Source organism: Xiphophorus hellerii, chromosome 10, assembly GCF_003331165.1.
Source record: "Xiphophorus hellerii strain 12219 chromosome 10, Xiphophorus_hellerii-4.1, whole genome shotgun sequence".
NCBI lineage: Eukaryota > Metazoa > Chordata > Actinopteri > Cyprinodontiformes > Poeciliidae > Xiphophorus > Xiphophorus hellerii.
The window spans coordinates 17,045,005-17,059,432 of NC_045681.1; the positions used below are offsets into that span (position 1 = coordinate 17,045,005).

Sequence of the window (14,428 nt, forward strand, 5' to 3'; positions counted from 1 at the left end):
TTGGAGAAACACAGTTTAGACAATGTGCTGAAAAAAACACCTGGACAGTTCAGGGAAAGAAACTAAACTTTAACTGGTAAACACCGACATCTGGTGGCTAGAAAAGGAACTGCAGCCTGTTGGTATCCGCATTTCCGACTGAGACTTTTCAATCCATCCTCATAAAACATGCATAAACAGCCGGAGTGAATAAAAAGGACAGAATGTAAAATCAAAATCACAAGAAAATTCACAGAAGTGACGAGATACCTTAGCAGAGAATGGTGATGACAAATGAAGAGTACCCTCCTATTTTCTCTCTTCTCTTTCTGCTGCCAACCCTTTGAGTGTTCTGATGAGATACTAACGTAAAGTGCTGCTCCACCCAAACTGCCCTCTTATGCCCTCTTCTGAGCCCCCCTGAGGCCCATCAGGGCTATAACATCTCGCCACATCGCATCATCACTAAAATCAACAATTAGAATCGTGACAATAATGGGAAAACACGAGCTTGTCGAGCTGAGCTGCAGGCAACGAGCAGCTGTCAAACTCCTCAATTACCCTGGAAATTATTAGGACTGTAATGGAGTTCTGCAGAATTATGGCCCGCACGCAGATTAGGAGAAACACAGGGCACTCACAAAAGAAGTGAATAATGCTGATTATTGGGCAATTACTGCATGTAATGCTCCGGGGTTCCTCGGTCAACAATGACGCGGGACAAATAAGAGACCAACCGAGACAGACAAAGTTTTACTGTAAATAAAATGCATGTTGGAAAGATAAGGTGCTTATTTTACCTTACAATGGTGAGAAATTCAATAACTTAAATCTCAGTTTAGCTCAGAGAAAAGACTAAAAGCTCACAAACTCCATCTCAGACTCGACACACCTTAGTCAGCATGTTAAATGTTGAAGTTCATGACAGGACAGTTAGAAAAGGAAGAGTTATTGGAAGAGTTGAAGGATAAAGCGTCTTCTTTCCAAAAGCGGGTATGACTGCACCACTTAGAATAACCAAGTTATGTCTGGATGAAACAATAATTCTGGAATCTCTCATATTAGCTTGTGATGCTTCATTAGAGTAGACCAGGAACTCATCTGTTTTCCATTCTAGAACCAAACGTGAGGACATTCGTACGTCAGCTGAATCTTAGTTGAAACCGGATCGTCAATAGGAGAGTGGTCCCAAACACAGGAGAGCAGACCTGGAACTCACTGGAGTGTCTACATGTTCAGCCTAACTTGAGACCACTGACAAGATGAGCTGCAAAGCAGAGATACTCAAATCCAGGAATAGAGGGCTGGTCAATGCCCCCTTAGATAGGCAAAGCAGAAAGATCCATAGTCTTGTTGTAATGAGACCATTTGTCCTGACTGTGTGAATTCTTCGCTCTCATACTTGGAGTGTAATTTCATTGATTGGTGCCTTTTTGGACTTTGACGGATGGACAGGAAACGGGAACATCCTGACAGCTTGTTTTATCTTGACATGGACAAGACTAAAGTTTGTTCCATTGTTGCTAAACTTCCACTGGAAAAGAATTCATCCTCTTGAGGACCATCCTTCAAGATCGATCCCAAAGAAATGCATCCCTACTCCTCAGTCTGAGCTTGGAATAATGGGGCAATGGATTTGTTCAAGTCAGAAAAGAGAAAAACTGGTATTAAAATTCAAATGATAGAGGCTGGGTTATCTGAGAACAGATAGTGTGTGAGAGCCCGGAGTTGGATTTGTTGAGAAGGTTTGGGGTTTCCGAACTGTTGCAACATTACTTTACAGAGGTGGATAAGACCGCCTTAACCACTTTCTATGTTGTTAATGCTTCGATCGGCTCAAGGGGTCGACATGATTGCCTTCTCAGAAACGCTTTGAAACAAAAACTCAAAGCTTTCTGAGAAACAGCTGAACTGCCCACAATATTTACGTTAATCTGCACAGCGGCTTGAGAGGACTTAAGGGTTTTGTCTGATGCGAAGCAATCATCTGCAGAGAGACAACCATGTGTTATCTGCAGCTATAAGTCCTATAAGTCCTTTTAAGACCTTTTGAAATTTAATACAGAAAACAACTATAAATATATTGGATGGTTGAGAAATTGTGTATTACAACCAAGCACAGCAAAACCTGCGAACTCAGCTTTGATCCCATGATGCAGTCAGAAAAGCTAGGAAGCTAGCTCGCTAATAATAGCAGCTAGTTGCCGGGAACCTCAACTGCAAAGCAATGAAGATGTTTGCTTACAACTAAGAAAAAAACAAAAAAAACTACGTTAAATAGTCCCACCACAACAAACCGTATACAAGGCCAACTTACATTTTCTTAATAAATTTAAGGCTTTAATTTTAGACACATAAATTTAAGACTTTTAAAGGATGTGTAGACACAAATACAATTTCCACAATCTTCAGCTGATGAGCAACTGGCCTCCAGGTGGCAGTATTATCAACGAACGTTAATCTATATTTTACCATCAAAGACTAAATCAGTTCAGTGTGACTTCAACTTTCTTCAGTTATGATTTACAGCACCAGTTCAGATTACATAGTCCTCACAGACAGCTTGCTTTGTGGGAATCACCATGGGGAAATGGAGGGGAGAAAACTGAAAATGAGGAGACAGAGAAGGTTTGACTGCAAGACAAAGGAAAGTTGCTACCGTACCACGCTTTGTCACTGAAGTAAAGCACAAGATTTTCCACTCCTGAGCGAAAGCATGGAGAAGAGACACAGAGAGGACAGGAGGAGGAACAGTTAGAGGTGAAAAAAAAGCTAAAAATAGTCAGATTTTACTGCAGTTTAAAGTACAAGGAAGACTTTCTTTGTTAAAGAGGTCAGGACCAACAATCCTCTAGAATTTCTGAAGGTCTTTCAGTTTCTTTACACTTTCATTTTTCATTCACTTTTAGTCCAGGATCTGTCCATTTTCAGAAGAGTATTTTCTTTGTTTGTTAAGCCTTCAATTTCTGAAGTATAGCTCATTCAGGCACTTAATGAGTCGGGGTTGTGTTGACGAGGACAATTTGGTGTAAATTGAATTTTCAGAGAAATTGTTTTGAGCCGAATGTCAAGGAGGTCAAAACTGAATCCTACTTCTCTTGTCAAATCTCTGCAAATTGTCAAAGATAACAGACAGAAAAAGAAGGATCTTAGCTCCAACGAGGGGATTTCAAAAGAAGTGTTAGGTGAAAACCCAAAAGTTGACCCACCTCTCTTGGGTCTTTGCTTAGAAGACACGCTTGTCTGTTTGGGAATGTAACCCCCAAACAGACTCGTTTAGTCGAGTCAGATTATTGAGGAGCAAAATGTGCAGACGTACTTTGAAATACCTTCAAAAAGCCTTGGAGAACTATTGATCAGGAGGGAACAGAAGGCCTGGCTGCTTGTAAGGAAATCTGGACGGAAAGCATGAAGAAAGCTGAATTTCAGTAAACTTAAGTTAAACTCATATCTGAGGTCAGTTTGCAGTCAGGCTTGCTGATAAATATCCCAATGGGTGAGTTAGGAGACTCTCTTTGATTTGGGGAAAATGTGTTTCGAACAGATGATTTAGACGGGGAGCCGGTGGAGCAGATTAATCCTAGAACATCAATGAATCGGTTCAGGCAAACCTGAACTGCCTCCTGCTCAGACAAGAGCTTCAAAGGTTTGAAAGTGATACCAAGAACTTCCTGCAAGTAGATTCAACAGATTTCTGTCAAAACTGTTGCATTCATGACTAGTTTTTCAAAATTTCCTGTACATTTTAAAACATAAAAGGCTAACTTGTGAACGTCTGGTAAAGGAGTCTGACAGTTTTGTGACTCACTCTTTCTAGCGAGGTGGGAGGGGATGCTTGGCTTGGGCCTCCCCCTGAAAGGCCTGGAGCGCTGATACTGCCAGGGTGGAGAGAGGAAAGGGACAGGAGGAAACGCCTGAGACGGAGACGGGGACAAAGAGAGACGGAGAAGATGCTGATACTCCATATGGAGAAAAGACGACAGGGGAGACGAGGGACGGGGGGGAAAAAGAAGGTAGCCCTCTCAGAGAGTTTCCCCCTTAAATAAAAGTATTTAAAGCCAATAAGTCAAACGAGGAGCAAAAAAGAATGTGAAGTAAAAATAGCCGCAGGTAATGAAAGTGAGAGACGCTTTCTGCCTGCACAGTTTGTAAAAAAAAAAAAAGAAAAATAAAGAAATACAATCAGAAATTTATGAATCAGAGAGTCTGAGATGGCGCAACCGAGGGCAAGAACATTTCTAAAAAAAAAAAAAATAAATTAAAAAAGCAAGATTTCTGAAAATATAAAGTCTTTCAAAGGAAGAAGAAAAACAAACTTTTTAACCCACAGAAGAGATTTAAAGATGTTTCCTGTGTGAACCTTCAAACTAATAGTGATTAGGTCAGATTATTTCATTCTATTTTCTGGATTTTTCTCTCCTGGACTAACAACAAGCATCATTGTAGGTTCTGTTTGTGGTTCAGCCTTGATTTCATTCATAAGGAAAATGCTCAAGTGTGCGCATGTGTGTGTTCTCACAGTGTGTTCTCTCCACGGTGTCTGCGAGGCCACACACTCGCTTTTTGTCACACTTGTCTGCGTTTGCTGCTCCATCCTTTCAGACGCCTCCTGACAGCGACACCTGGTGGTCAGTGTGGGAACAGTCTGCACACACACAGTCTTCAGTCGTACACAAGTAGACAAAAAAATATTTAATACTTATTAATGTCTAAAGCTGTGCAGGTTTTTTTTTTTTGAGACTTCATCCCTTTTTTTAAACTAACTTTAACCTAAACTACTGAGCAAAACTGAGCCAACTGAAGCTGCAGCAGCATCAAACTCACCAGTTGCATGGTTAGTTGTGCGATGGTCCGGTCTCGGCTCCTCAGTTCCTCCCGGAGCTGCTGCACCTCTTGAAGGAGCGCCTCCACCTACAGACAGGCAGAATGTTGAGCTGAGGAATTATGGGAAATGTAGGCTAACACAGAAAACTAACAAGGCTGAACTTGCTGACCTGCGAGTCTGAACTGTGAGACAAGTCGTTTGTTTCTGGACTAAGAGTGTCTGTGGTCAGAGTGTCGTCGTCCAAATCCTCCTCCTAAACAAAGAAAGAAAAAAAAGAGTGGAAATAAACATATTAAATGCATAAAAACGTGGCTAAATTAGAAACAAGATTAGGCTTATGGACGTCTAGAATCATTCAATATTTATTTATTTATTTATTTAATATATATTTAATATATAAACTCTCAATTTCTGCTGGAGCCTGTTATCAAGGCTCCAGCAGCTAAAGGTAAAGTTTTTTTTATCCATACTTGGAAAATAAACTATGATGTTTGCTGCAGACTTCTAAGCGTAACGTCTCTTTAGACAAACTGCTGGTGAGGAAGAGCATTCCCTCTCACCTGCAGCAGCAACCTCTGCAGGAACTCCAGCTGTGACCGGACTGCGGAGCAGTCCTCAGCGAGTTCCTCCACATCCAGGCCCAGAGTCTGAGGAGCCGGAGAGCAGCAGGCCGACCTGCAGAGTTTTAACCAACGTTTACAGAAGCAGGCAGAAAATATAAAGGGAAACTGTGATTTTAAGAGGATGGAGGAAAGAAAGACCGGTAGAGCAGGTCACGCTACCTGATCTTATCCTCCTTTGTTTCAGGGTCCTGAGAGAGTTTGTAGCACTGGATATCACTGTGGACCGACCATATAACAGATTCAGAGTTAAAGAAGTACAAAAAATAAATAACATACAAAAAAAGTTAAGATTCCCAGCCTTTTCCGGTTTAAGTCCGGTTTAAAAATCCGCCCACATCGACTTGTTAACTCATCGTCAAGGTCTGCAGAAGCCTTAGACATCTGAAGTGGTGTTTATACGGCTCTGAAAGTGCTCCAAAGGTGGAAATTGGCCTCGAGTCTAACCAGTGGTGTCGATGTGCTGAAAGCTCAAGCAGCCTTCACATACTGAGAATATTTAAACATGAGCAGAGTTCACCTCATCAAGCTGTGCGCTGTAAGATTTTCTTCTTTTTTCCCCCCACAGAAAAAAGAGGTCAAATCTCCACATCTTCCAGAAAGTTCGGCCATGTTTCTGCCTCAACTGAAAACACCTTCCCTCATCCTCCCACCCACGGCCGGATGTAGAAGGATGTGGGGCCCTGGGCTGGAGCCTGTTTTGGTGCCCAGTAAACTAAGAAACAATTAATTTACTAATGTAAATTACAGTATGTTAATAGTTAGCCCTTTACATCAGCAGATATGAAATGATGCATTGTAAGTTTAATACTTCCTTTTGCCAATAATTAGTCATGTTCTTTACAAAGAACCAGTTTTACCAGAATATAGTTTACACTCGTGAAAATCCTAAAATAATACAACAACCACGAGTTTTACACAAAATTAAATGATTTCAAAACATCCATTCACTTAAAAAAAAATAAAAAGCTTTTGCTGCCCCCAAAGAAATTGGAGCCCTGGGCTGCTGCCCCTCTACGCCCAGCACCCACCATCAATTTCAGTCAAAGTGACATTAGCTGCGTTTTCATTTCATACGTGTGCAAAATGAATGACGTTGTCGATATTCTGCTAATGTTGGGAAAAAAACCCACCACAATTTAGCAATTGGTTCCATTTAATACTGGAATTAAAATCACACTTGAATACGTTTGTTCATGCGATAAGTCATTTAATACCTCCTACCGCTTCCTGTCGTTGACTTCATCTTTTCCACCATTACAACATCCAGGTGGTTGGTCACATGACATGTATGATGCAAGAAAAAAGGTTTTCCACTGCTGTTTTGTGAAATTAAGTTGGAAAACTACTTCATCCTAGCACAAAAACTTCTTACGGAAAAACATGTTTTTTCCTCCAAATTGGACTTGATTCAATTAAGAAAATTTATTTTTGCAATTCGCAGCTATAGAGAGACATCTGCCAGTGGGAGGAAAACTCATAAAGGGATCATTTTTTCCTGAATGCACTACTACTGTAGCTCTATCATATGCTAGAAATCGTAAGATGGTTTGATTTAACTATAAACAGCCTTAGATAAACCAGTTGTCTTCTCACCTCTCAACGTCGTTGTCCTGCGTTCCCCAACAGAGCTGTCTTCTTCTCCACTGAGCCATACTGGACAGCCCCTCTCCATCTGCAAGGTTCAGTTTCTTAAGGTCATTTTTAGCAGATGCAAAGCAGGACGTAACACCAACCATCCTTATACATCCTCATGAGGATTCTCTTCCTCAGAGAGAGCAGCAGCAAACATATTTCTTTATCCAGACTCTACATTATCTACATAAACACACCGCTATGCAGCGAGGAGTCCTCTGGGAAATCTACGTCCAGCATGAGGTCATCGTCAGCCAGATCACAAGAGTCCAGGTTGTTTAAGAGATCCTGCGGAAAAATACATCTTCAGGGAAATGTCTGGATAGATTGAAAGCATTAAACATCAAGTTATAGAATCGCATATGGAAAAGAAAAACAAGGAAAACTGATGTTGGACATTTTTTGAGTCCATTCCAGCTACAGTCTATCGGATATTTGTGACATTAAAAATTACACTGAAGATGATTTTTTTATGAAGCAAATCACCTCAGCTGTATTCTCTGTCAGATTTTTAATGGTTCCATGACAAATTCTTGGTTTTTTTTTTCTTTCTGATGTTGACATCGTTTTCCAGAAAAGTGTGGAATTTCAAAAGGATTTATTTGGATAATTATGATTAGAAAAATCCAGAATTTATTACCATACGGATAATTCTTCTAAATCTTAATCTGTAAAGTTTGATCCCTTCCTTTTTTTGATGCTTCTTTAATGCCTTTGTGCCATCTAAACTGGAGTTAGTTTGGGAACTTCAGGTCAAGTTTAAAGATAGTACAGTTGTGCTTTTTTGATTTTGAATTAATTGTGAATACATCCGAGTTCAATCAGTGACTTGCAACCCAAAACGAGAAGAGAGTTGGACAAAAACCACATGTCGAAGACATCATACGATTAGAAATCATGTAAATCATTTTAATAAGCCATCTGTTTTGTGCAAAATTCTAAATTTTATTTTCTGAAAATGTACTTACCAACAAAGTCTTGAAATTCAAACAGTTTTTCAGACTTGGTTTTCTCTTTTTCTCACCCACACTCAACCAGAATTGGAAGAGAACAACCCCAAAGAGCAACACTGACCCCTGGTGGTGACGACAGACACTCCACTACAAACACAGGTGTAAATTCAAACAGGAGACAGACTTCAGACTTCAGCTGAGAGCTCGTTAAAGTCCTCAGATCGTTAACGGCCTGATGCTCGTTAGGATCAAGCGCTGAGCGAGCCACAGCTCATTAACACAGAGGACACACTGAGACAGCAGGCTCATTAACAGCCTTTCAGCATCACTCACTGGGTCTGAACTGAACTGAAGGTCGGAGCCCGGACCTAAGCCTGCTGATCCTCCTTCAGCTTATCTGAAACCTCAGCGCTTCGTTTATCGGATCCAAACGCTTATCTCACGGAAACCGCAAAAGCAGCAAAGAGTTGATGTGGGGTGAATAATTATGAAATTAGACGAAACGCAGAGCGGATTAATTTTCTCAGCTGTGACATTAATCGGCTCAAAGTGCTTATTTGATCAGGGGAAAAGATGTAAGTTTGAGAGGTTCTGGTCCTCCAGAAATGTTATTGTGTTTTTGGATGATTGGAAACACTGTTCCCTATCTGAAGACATTTTTAAAAAATGTATACAAGTAAGAACTCAGCTCTGTATGCTGCAAAAAATAAGAAAAACAATTGAATCTGGTTGGGTTGTACTTAGCAGAAGGGGACACCAGAGGGAGGCAGAGAACGTTGTTTAGACCTTTTCAAACAGCGCTACACATTGTATTGATGTTTAAGGGTCCATCCAAGTTCCACCTTCAATAGGTTCTTAAGTGAAATCTAAAGCAATAAAATCATCCTGATATGAAATTTGACTTCTCTCCTATGAAGCAGAGAAGTCGTTTATTGCCAGGGCAAGAAAACCTTAAAAGTGGGTTGAATTTGTGCAAATATGGAATATAGAGGGACTATCAGTCCAATAATCTTATAAATTTATTCCCCTGACTGAACTGTGAGGTTAGGCTGCCATGTATTTACAGTTCAAACCCCTATTATATTAGAGCTGTTCCAGCTCTAATATTTTGCTAGAAACCTTTAGCTGTGTGTGAGGAGCAATAAGCCGACAGCTTAATAAATGATGAGGCAGAAAGTCCTTACGATGCTGTTGATGTCTGAGTCGAAGCTCCCGATGTGGTGGGTGGTGTTGCTGTTGGTGTGGATGGAGGCGGTCGTGGTGGCGCCCCCCAGAGGCTCCAGACCTTCCTCGTCCCACATGTAGGTACCCCCAGAACCGCAGCTGTCAGAGGGGGACAGGTCCAGAGAGGAGCCGCCCTGCGAAAGGGAAAACCTCAGGATCATATCAGTGTGAACTGACAACAGTTTAATATGAACTGAGAAACAAATATGCCCTTAAGGTTTGTTCTAGAAACGCTCTTTATTCTTCTTTTGTGAATCTTCTCCAAGAGCAGATTATTTCTTTCTGCAAACACTCAATCACATTGCTGGAGGTCTTATCTTTGTCTTGTCAGCCTTTTAAAATTTGACCGAGATTTTTCTTTTTCTGTTTGAGACTCATTTCTAAACCTTTGTGGCAAATTCTAATCCAGTGTTCCTGATTTTCTTGCTGTGGACAATTACAACCTCATTGTTTCGACTACAAGCCAGTTCTCCCGCTGGCATTATACTCTCGAGTTTGTTTTGGTTGTAGCTACTTAGAATGCCCAGCTCTATAGTTTGCTTCCTGCTTTTGAAGCGATCTCTTATCCTCTTACACCTATATTTGCATTCGAACCGCGCCACAGCTGACTTCAACTGATCCGAGAGCAAGGCTTTTAGGCGGACCAGACTTTGCTTTTTTGGTCCGCATCAGAGTTTAATTGTGCATTTAAGCCTCTGCAAACAAACCGGACTTTCTAGACAAAGAAACTAGAGTTTGACTAAACTCTGGTGCACTAAACAGGGGCTAGAATGAATGCATCCTCAGAAATTATTTCTATTGAGAAAAGTTAGAAGGTGAGAAATAAAATTTAAATCTAATGCATTTGTTCGGCCGCCAGCTGAATCACTACCCTAAAGTTTTCTGCCATTGCTGTTACATTACATTAAGGCCGCACAATATCCCCTCTCGCAATACAAGCTAACGGCTGTGTGGGACAACGCCAGGTCCACAGGCAGCTCTGAGGCAAATCATTTCTACAGGTTAAGAATTGTTTGCTGAAATAGGCTTTTGTGAACAGAAAACTATTGTTCCTGTGATTCCACATGCTGCTCCACTCATGTTTGAAAAGAATTCAAAGCAGGAACCACATGAAGCGTTTTGATCAAGATGTCCAATGAACTTGGTGGGATGGTTGCAAAGCCGCAGCTTGCTGATGGGAGTGTTTAAGCCTCCAAACAATGAACTGATGAGTTAACCCATCTTTGCTTTGGGTGGGGTCAAACTGCACAAACTGCACCTGCAGCATCCACAGAGTGCAACAAAAAGCCATGTTTGTTTTGGATTAATTATTCTGAGCTGTATAGCATAAATAAGTATGTTTTGTTCTTAGATGGAAATTTGGAGAAAGATCTTCAGTTATGTCACTGCACCATTTTCAACTCGTAACGCTTTATTTCAGGAAAACGGCTTCATTTGGTGTCAAGATGTCTTGGCTTTAAATATTAAATATAATATAATATTAATTAAATATTCGGTAAATTTCGAGTTAAACCAAAAAGCTCAGGTAACAGTGAGGAAACAAACACATTCCAGTTTAATTCCAGGATCTTACAATGGCTAAAAAATCTCAGGCGTGAAAGGTTTTTGAAATGTGATCTAAAGGTATAGGGGAATTTCAATTTAGGTTTTTTTTTTTTTTTTAAAGATAAAGTTCGATAAAAACACTGTATAGAACTCTACTTTGGATTTACAGCTGTGGAAACAGGATTAGATAAGGCTGCACAATCTGGCAACCTCTGCTGTTAGACCCTCCAGAATGTTAACTCAGTCATTCATCAGCAAAGAAGTTAGAAATACCACAGGTTTGTGTGCCTTGATCAATACATATCAATTTATATTTTTGGCAACTTTGAGGAAAGGGCTAAAGAAAAAAGTTCTAGACCTTAGGACGGGAAACCCTCTGCAGGAGCCAACACATCGATCTGGTTCAGTAAGTGGATCAGATAAATTAATGGATCGACGATCTCCAACAGTATAGTTAATCTGGGTTTAAGTGCCTTTGACTATTTTCCACCCATATATTTTAATCAAAACAAAATTGGAAACAGAAGTATTGTTTAAGGTTTTGTCTAAACTAGTTACAGATAATGTACCTGTTCATGAAAGTCAGGCTGACTTGACTTTCTCCGACGGGCAAGTTGGTTAAGTCGGTGCTCGTCTTTATCACCTGGACACAAAAACAACTTTTCTTCTAGTTGGAATAGTTAAAGTATTTAGCTGACCTTAACAGCAACGTTTTTAAAATTCACCTCTGATGGAAGTCCAGTCCAGACTATCGTCTAGGAAGCACAGTCCTGTTGTCTTGGCGACCTTGCTAATCGCGTCCCTGTCATCATCTATCCTGGTGCACGACTGGTCGAGTCCTGAGTCATCCTCTTCGTTTTTGGATGAAAACAGTAAGATGCCAACCCCGCCGTTTCCTGAAAACCAAAAATGAAGAGAATGTATTAAAAATGCAAAACGTAAAGGAGATCGGTCACACAGACAGTCTAGTTCTGATTTTGTACACAGAGGATTTTTCATGTAATGTCACATTACTCACATAAACACATCACCAACCAACACGTTTTCTTTGTTATGTAGCTTCTATGCTAATATTTACAGCAAAAACATCTAAAGAGTGTCTTACCGAGGTTGTCAAAGTCATCCATGTATTCCTGGCTGATGTCATTCCGGTCCAGGGAGGAAGTGGAGGACAGGGACATGTCCTCAAGCGTCTCACCGACAATCGATCCCATTCCCTGGGACGCAAGGTCGTCAGAAAGCTGCTCCATCTCCGCAGCGTCTGGAGTGTTTTCTGCAGGCAGATCAGATACAGAGATGAAACCAGACCAGAATGAGATCAGAGACTTCAAATCCAAAAATGACAGTCAATTTAAGAAAAGAAAAAGAAAGAAGGGGAACCTGGGCTGTTTTCGGTAGATGAAGGCGTCTCCACAGAGTTCTTTCGTCTCCTTGGTCCTCTGTTGACTTCCTGTTCACTTCTGCACATGCTGGTTCCTTTTGCTCGAAGGGGTCTGGACTGCTTGACGAGCGACGGGCGGGACAGCTTGTAGCTGATGCCGCTGGACCTGGAGGTCGGACCCGGCAAGAGAGGCTTCCTTAGGGCCGACTGTGGCAGCTGGGAGGGGGCACTGCCAGCCGCCCTGCCTGAAGCAGCTCTGCTCACAGGCGATTTCAACAAGCTGCCTCTAGGAGGAGCCTGCGAGGTGGAGACGGGGGGAACCCGTTGGGTGGCCCTGTTGGTGGAGAAGGGGCGGGACACGTGGGGAGAGGCGGCGGTCCGGGTGAGGGTGGGAGAGGCCTGCTGTCGGACCTGGGTGAGGCTCCGGGAGCGGAAGCGGTCGCTTTCAGTCAGCCGCGCGGAAGCGGCGCAGCCCAGGTTGTCGCTGGAATGGGAGCGGCTAGCTGTTGGCTTTTTTAGGAGCGGGGAACCTGATCGAGACGCAGGGCCCGAGCCGGGCCTCGTACCCGTCAGGCGAACAAAACTCTGAGGGGGCCTCAGAGAAGTGATCGCCTTCATCCCTGCTTTGGATCCGGGACTTGTGTTTACACTCTGCTTGGACAGTACAGAAGAGTTTGGAGTCAGTTTGGAACCTCCTGATCCATTTTTAGAAACGGGAAGAGCTCTGGGGCTGGATTGTGGAGATGGGGATGATGATGACGAGGAATACGATGTAAGCTGGCCACGCCCTTTCGCTGCGGTGGATGTGGTGTGTTTTCTGGCATCATGCAGGTAGAAATACGGCTGGCAGCTGCTACGATTCTGGACATCGTTCCCACCTTTCCCTCTCTTGCACTCAGCCTCTCCGGCCATTATCTCGCCACCATCAGCTGCATTTTCCCTCCGCCACCTTGCGGAAAATGAACACGGCACTCGGATGAATCCGTTCTGCTTTGCAGAGGACGGGGGCACGGAAACACCCGCCGGTCCGGGGTGGTGGTAGAATCCGTTGGTGAGGCGAGCTCTGCCAGCGGCGGTCGCAGCTCCGCCGGGTGGAGCCGCCGCTGCAGGAGCCACCGCTGCAGGAGCCGTCTGGGACCGGGGCCGGAAGCCGAACTTCGGCAGCCTGGAAACCATGGTGGGCATGGCGGGGCGGTCAACAAGAGGTGGGGCTGACATCAGACTCCACCCACTTCACCATGGAGAGTCAGAAGAGCTGAACAGGGAGCAGAGACGTGAGAAGAGGCACAGACCTCATTGTACTTTCCAATGATGTTATAACTGTTATTATATATGCATATGTTGCTTGTTGTTGTGGTTTCTCAATTTTTTTCCTCTTTCTGCACCTTTAGGGACAGACTTCTATCTCATTCTTTCCCTTTAAAACTTTTCCCCACCTTTCTTCCTCTCTTTTCTTCTTTTTTTTTTTTTTTTTTAAATCTCCATGACCCTTATATTTGAAATAAACCCAAAGTCATTTCTAATAAAGTTTCAAGTGCAGCATCATGGCCAAAGCAGTAATGTTCCACTTGTGAAAGTAAAGCTGTTGGGCCTCACCTTGATACTCAGAAAGCAATTCTGAGTGCCACACTGCTGGACCGGAAACATAAAAAATAAGAATAAATAAATAAAACAGTAAATAAAGCCAACAGAAAGAAGAAAATAAAATGGGAAAAAAGTTAAATATTGTGATTTTGATGCACAATTTTTGTAATAAACCCCATTTTTAGTCTGCAGGTGAGAGCAATGAATCATAAAAAAAATAGTTTTCCTCATAAAATGGTTGAAACAAAGAAATTAGAGCATTTGAACATGATGTTTCTGTTCACTTTACATATAGCAATCCCAGAAACATTAGGGAAACTCTAAAATGTCCTTTGACAGTTGACAGATAAGGAATTGATCTCCTTGAATGGTTTTTATCTGCAGCAACAACAGCCACATTAAAGTTTCTCTTTGAGCTGATACACTTGAGTCTAGTTTTAATCCTGCTTAATGCGGGTGTCGGAAATTTTACTGCTGACTTTAGAGTCAGCAGCCCTGAGAGAACGGAACAATTCAAAGGGTCCTGTCAGTGATTAACACCTGAAGCATGTGGCAGCCGAGTCTGTGCATGCGTGTGTTGACAACGTGGCTACAAGCGAGATAATACCTCCACGTGCCACACCCATAATAAAAATGCTGAGGTATTGCTGCTCCTGCAAATGGAAGGCAGGATACTAATAAC

General features: G+C 42.2%; 1 protein-coding gene across 5 annotated transcripts in view; it reads right to left on the minus strand.

Annotated features, from left to right (window-relative positions):
• Nucleotides 1-14,428, minus strand: part of ccser2b (coiled-coil serine-rich protein 2b) — a 35,902-nt gene that overhangs the window by 7,855 nt on the left and 13,619 nt on the right. For 2 of the 5 annotated variants that reach the window (XM_032574017.1, XM_032574018.1), the window contains exons 2-13: nucleotides 12,162-13,417; nucleotides 11,887-12,054; nucleotides 11,507-11,677; nucleotides 11,351-11,424; nucleotides 9,197-9,370; nucleotides 7,257-7,347; nucleotides 7,021-7,099; nucleotides 5,587-5,643; nucleotides 5,365-5,479; nucleotides 4,974-5,057; nucleotides 4,804-4,890; nucleotides 4,499-4,639 (exon numbers count right to left, since the gene is read on the minus strand). In XM_032574017.1, the coding sequence (XP_032429908.1) occupies nucleotides 4,499-4,639; nucleotides 4,804-4,890; nucleotides 4,974-5,057; nucleotides 5,365-5,479; nucleotides 5,587-5,643; nucleotides 7,021-7,099; nucleotides 7,257-7,347; nucleotides 9,197-9,370; nucleotides 11,351-11,424; nucleotides 11,507-11,677; nucleotides 11,887-12,054; nucleotides 12,162-13,380 (2,460 nt within the window). In that variant the 5' untranslated portion in view covers nucleotides 13,381-13,417. Of the gene's footprint in view, nucleotides 1-2,643; nucleotides 2,684-3,787; nucleotides 3,894-4,498; nucleotides 4,640-4,803; nucleotides 4,891-4,973; nucleotides 5,058-5,364; nucleotides 5,480-5,586; nucleotides 5,644-7,020; nucleotides 7,100-7,256; nucleotides 7,348-9,196; nucleotides 9,371-11,350; nucleotides 11,425-11,506; nucleotides 11,678-11,886; nucleotides 12,055-12,161; nucleotides 13,418-14,428 lie in introns of all 5 variants that reach the window. The other 3 variants (XM_032574020.1, XM_032574021.1, XM_032574019.1) reach the window with 3 other exon arrangements.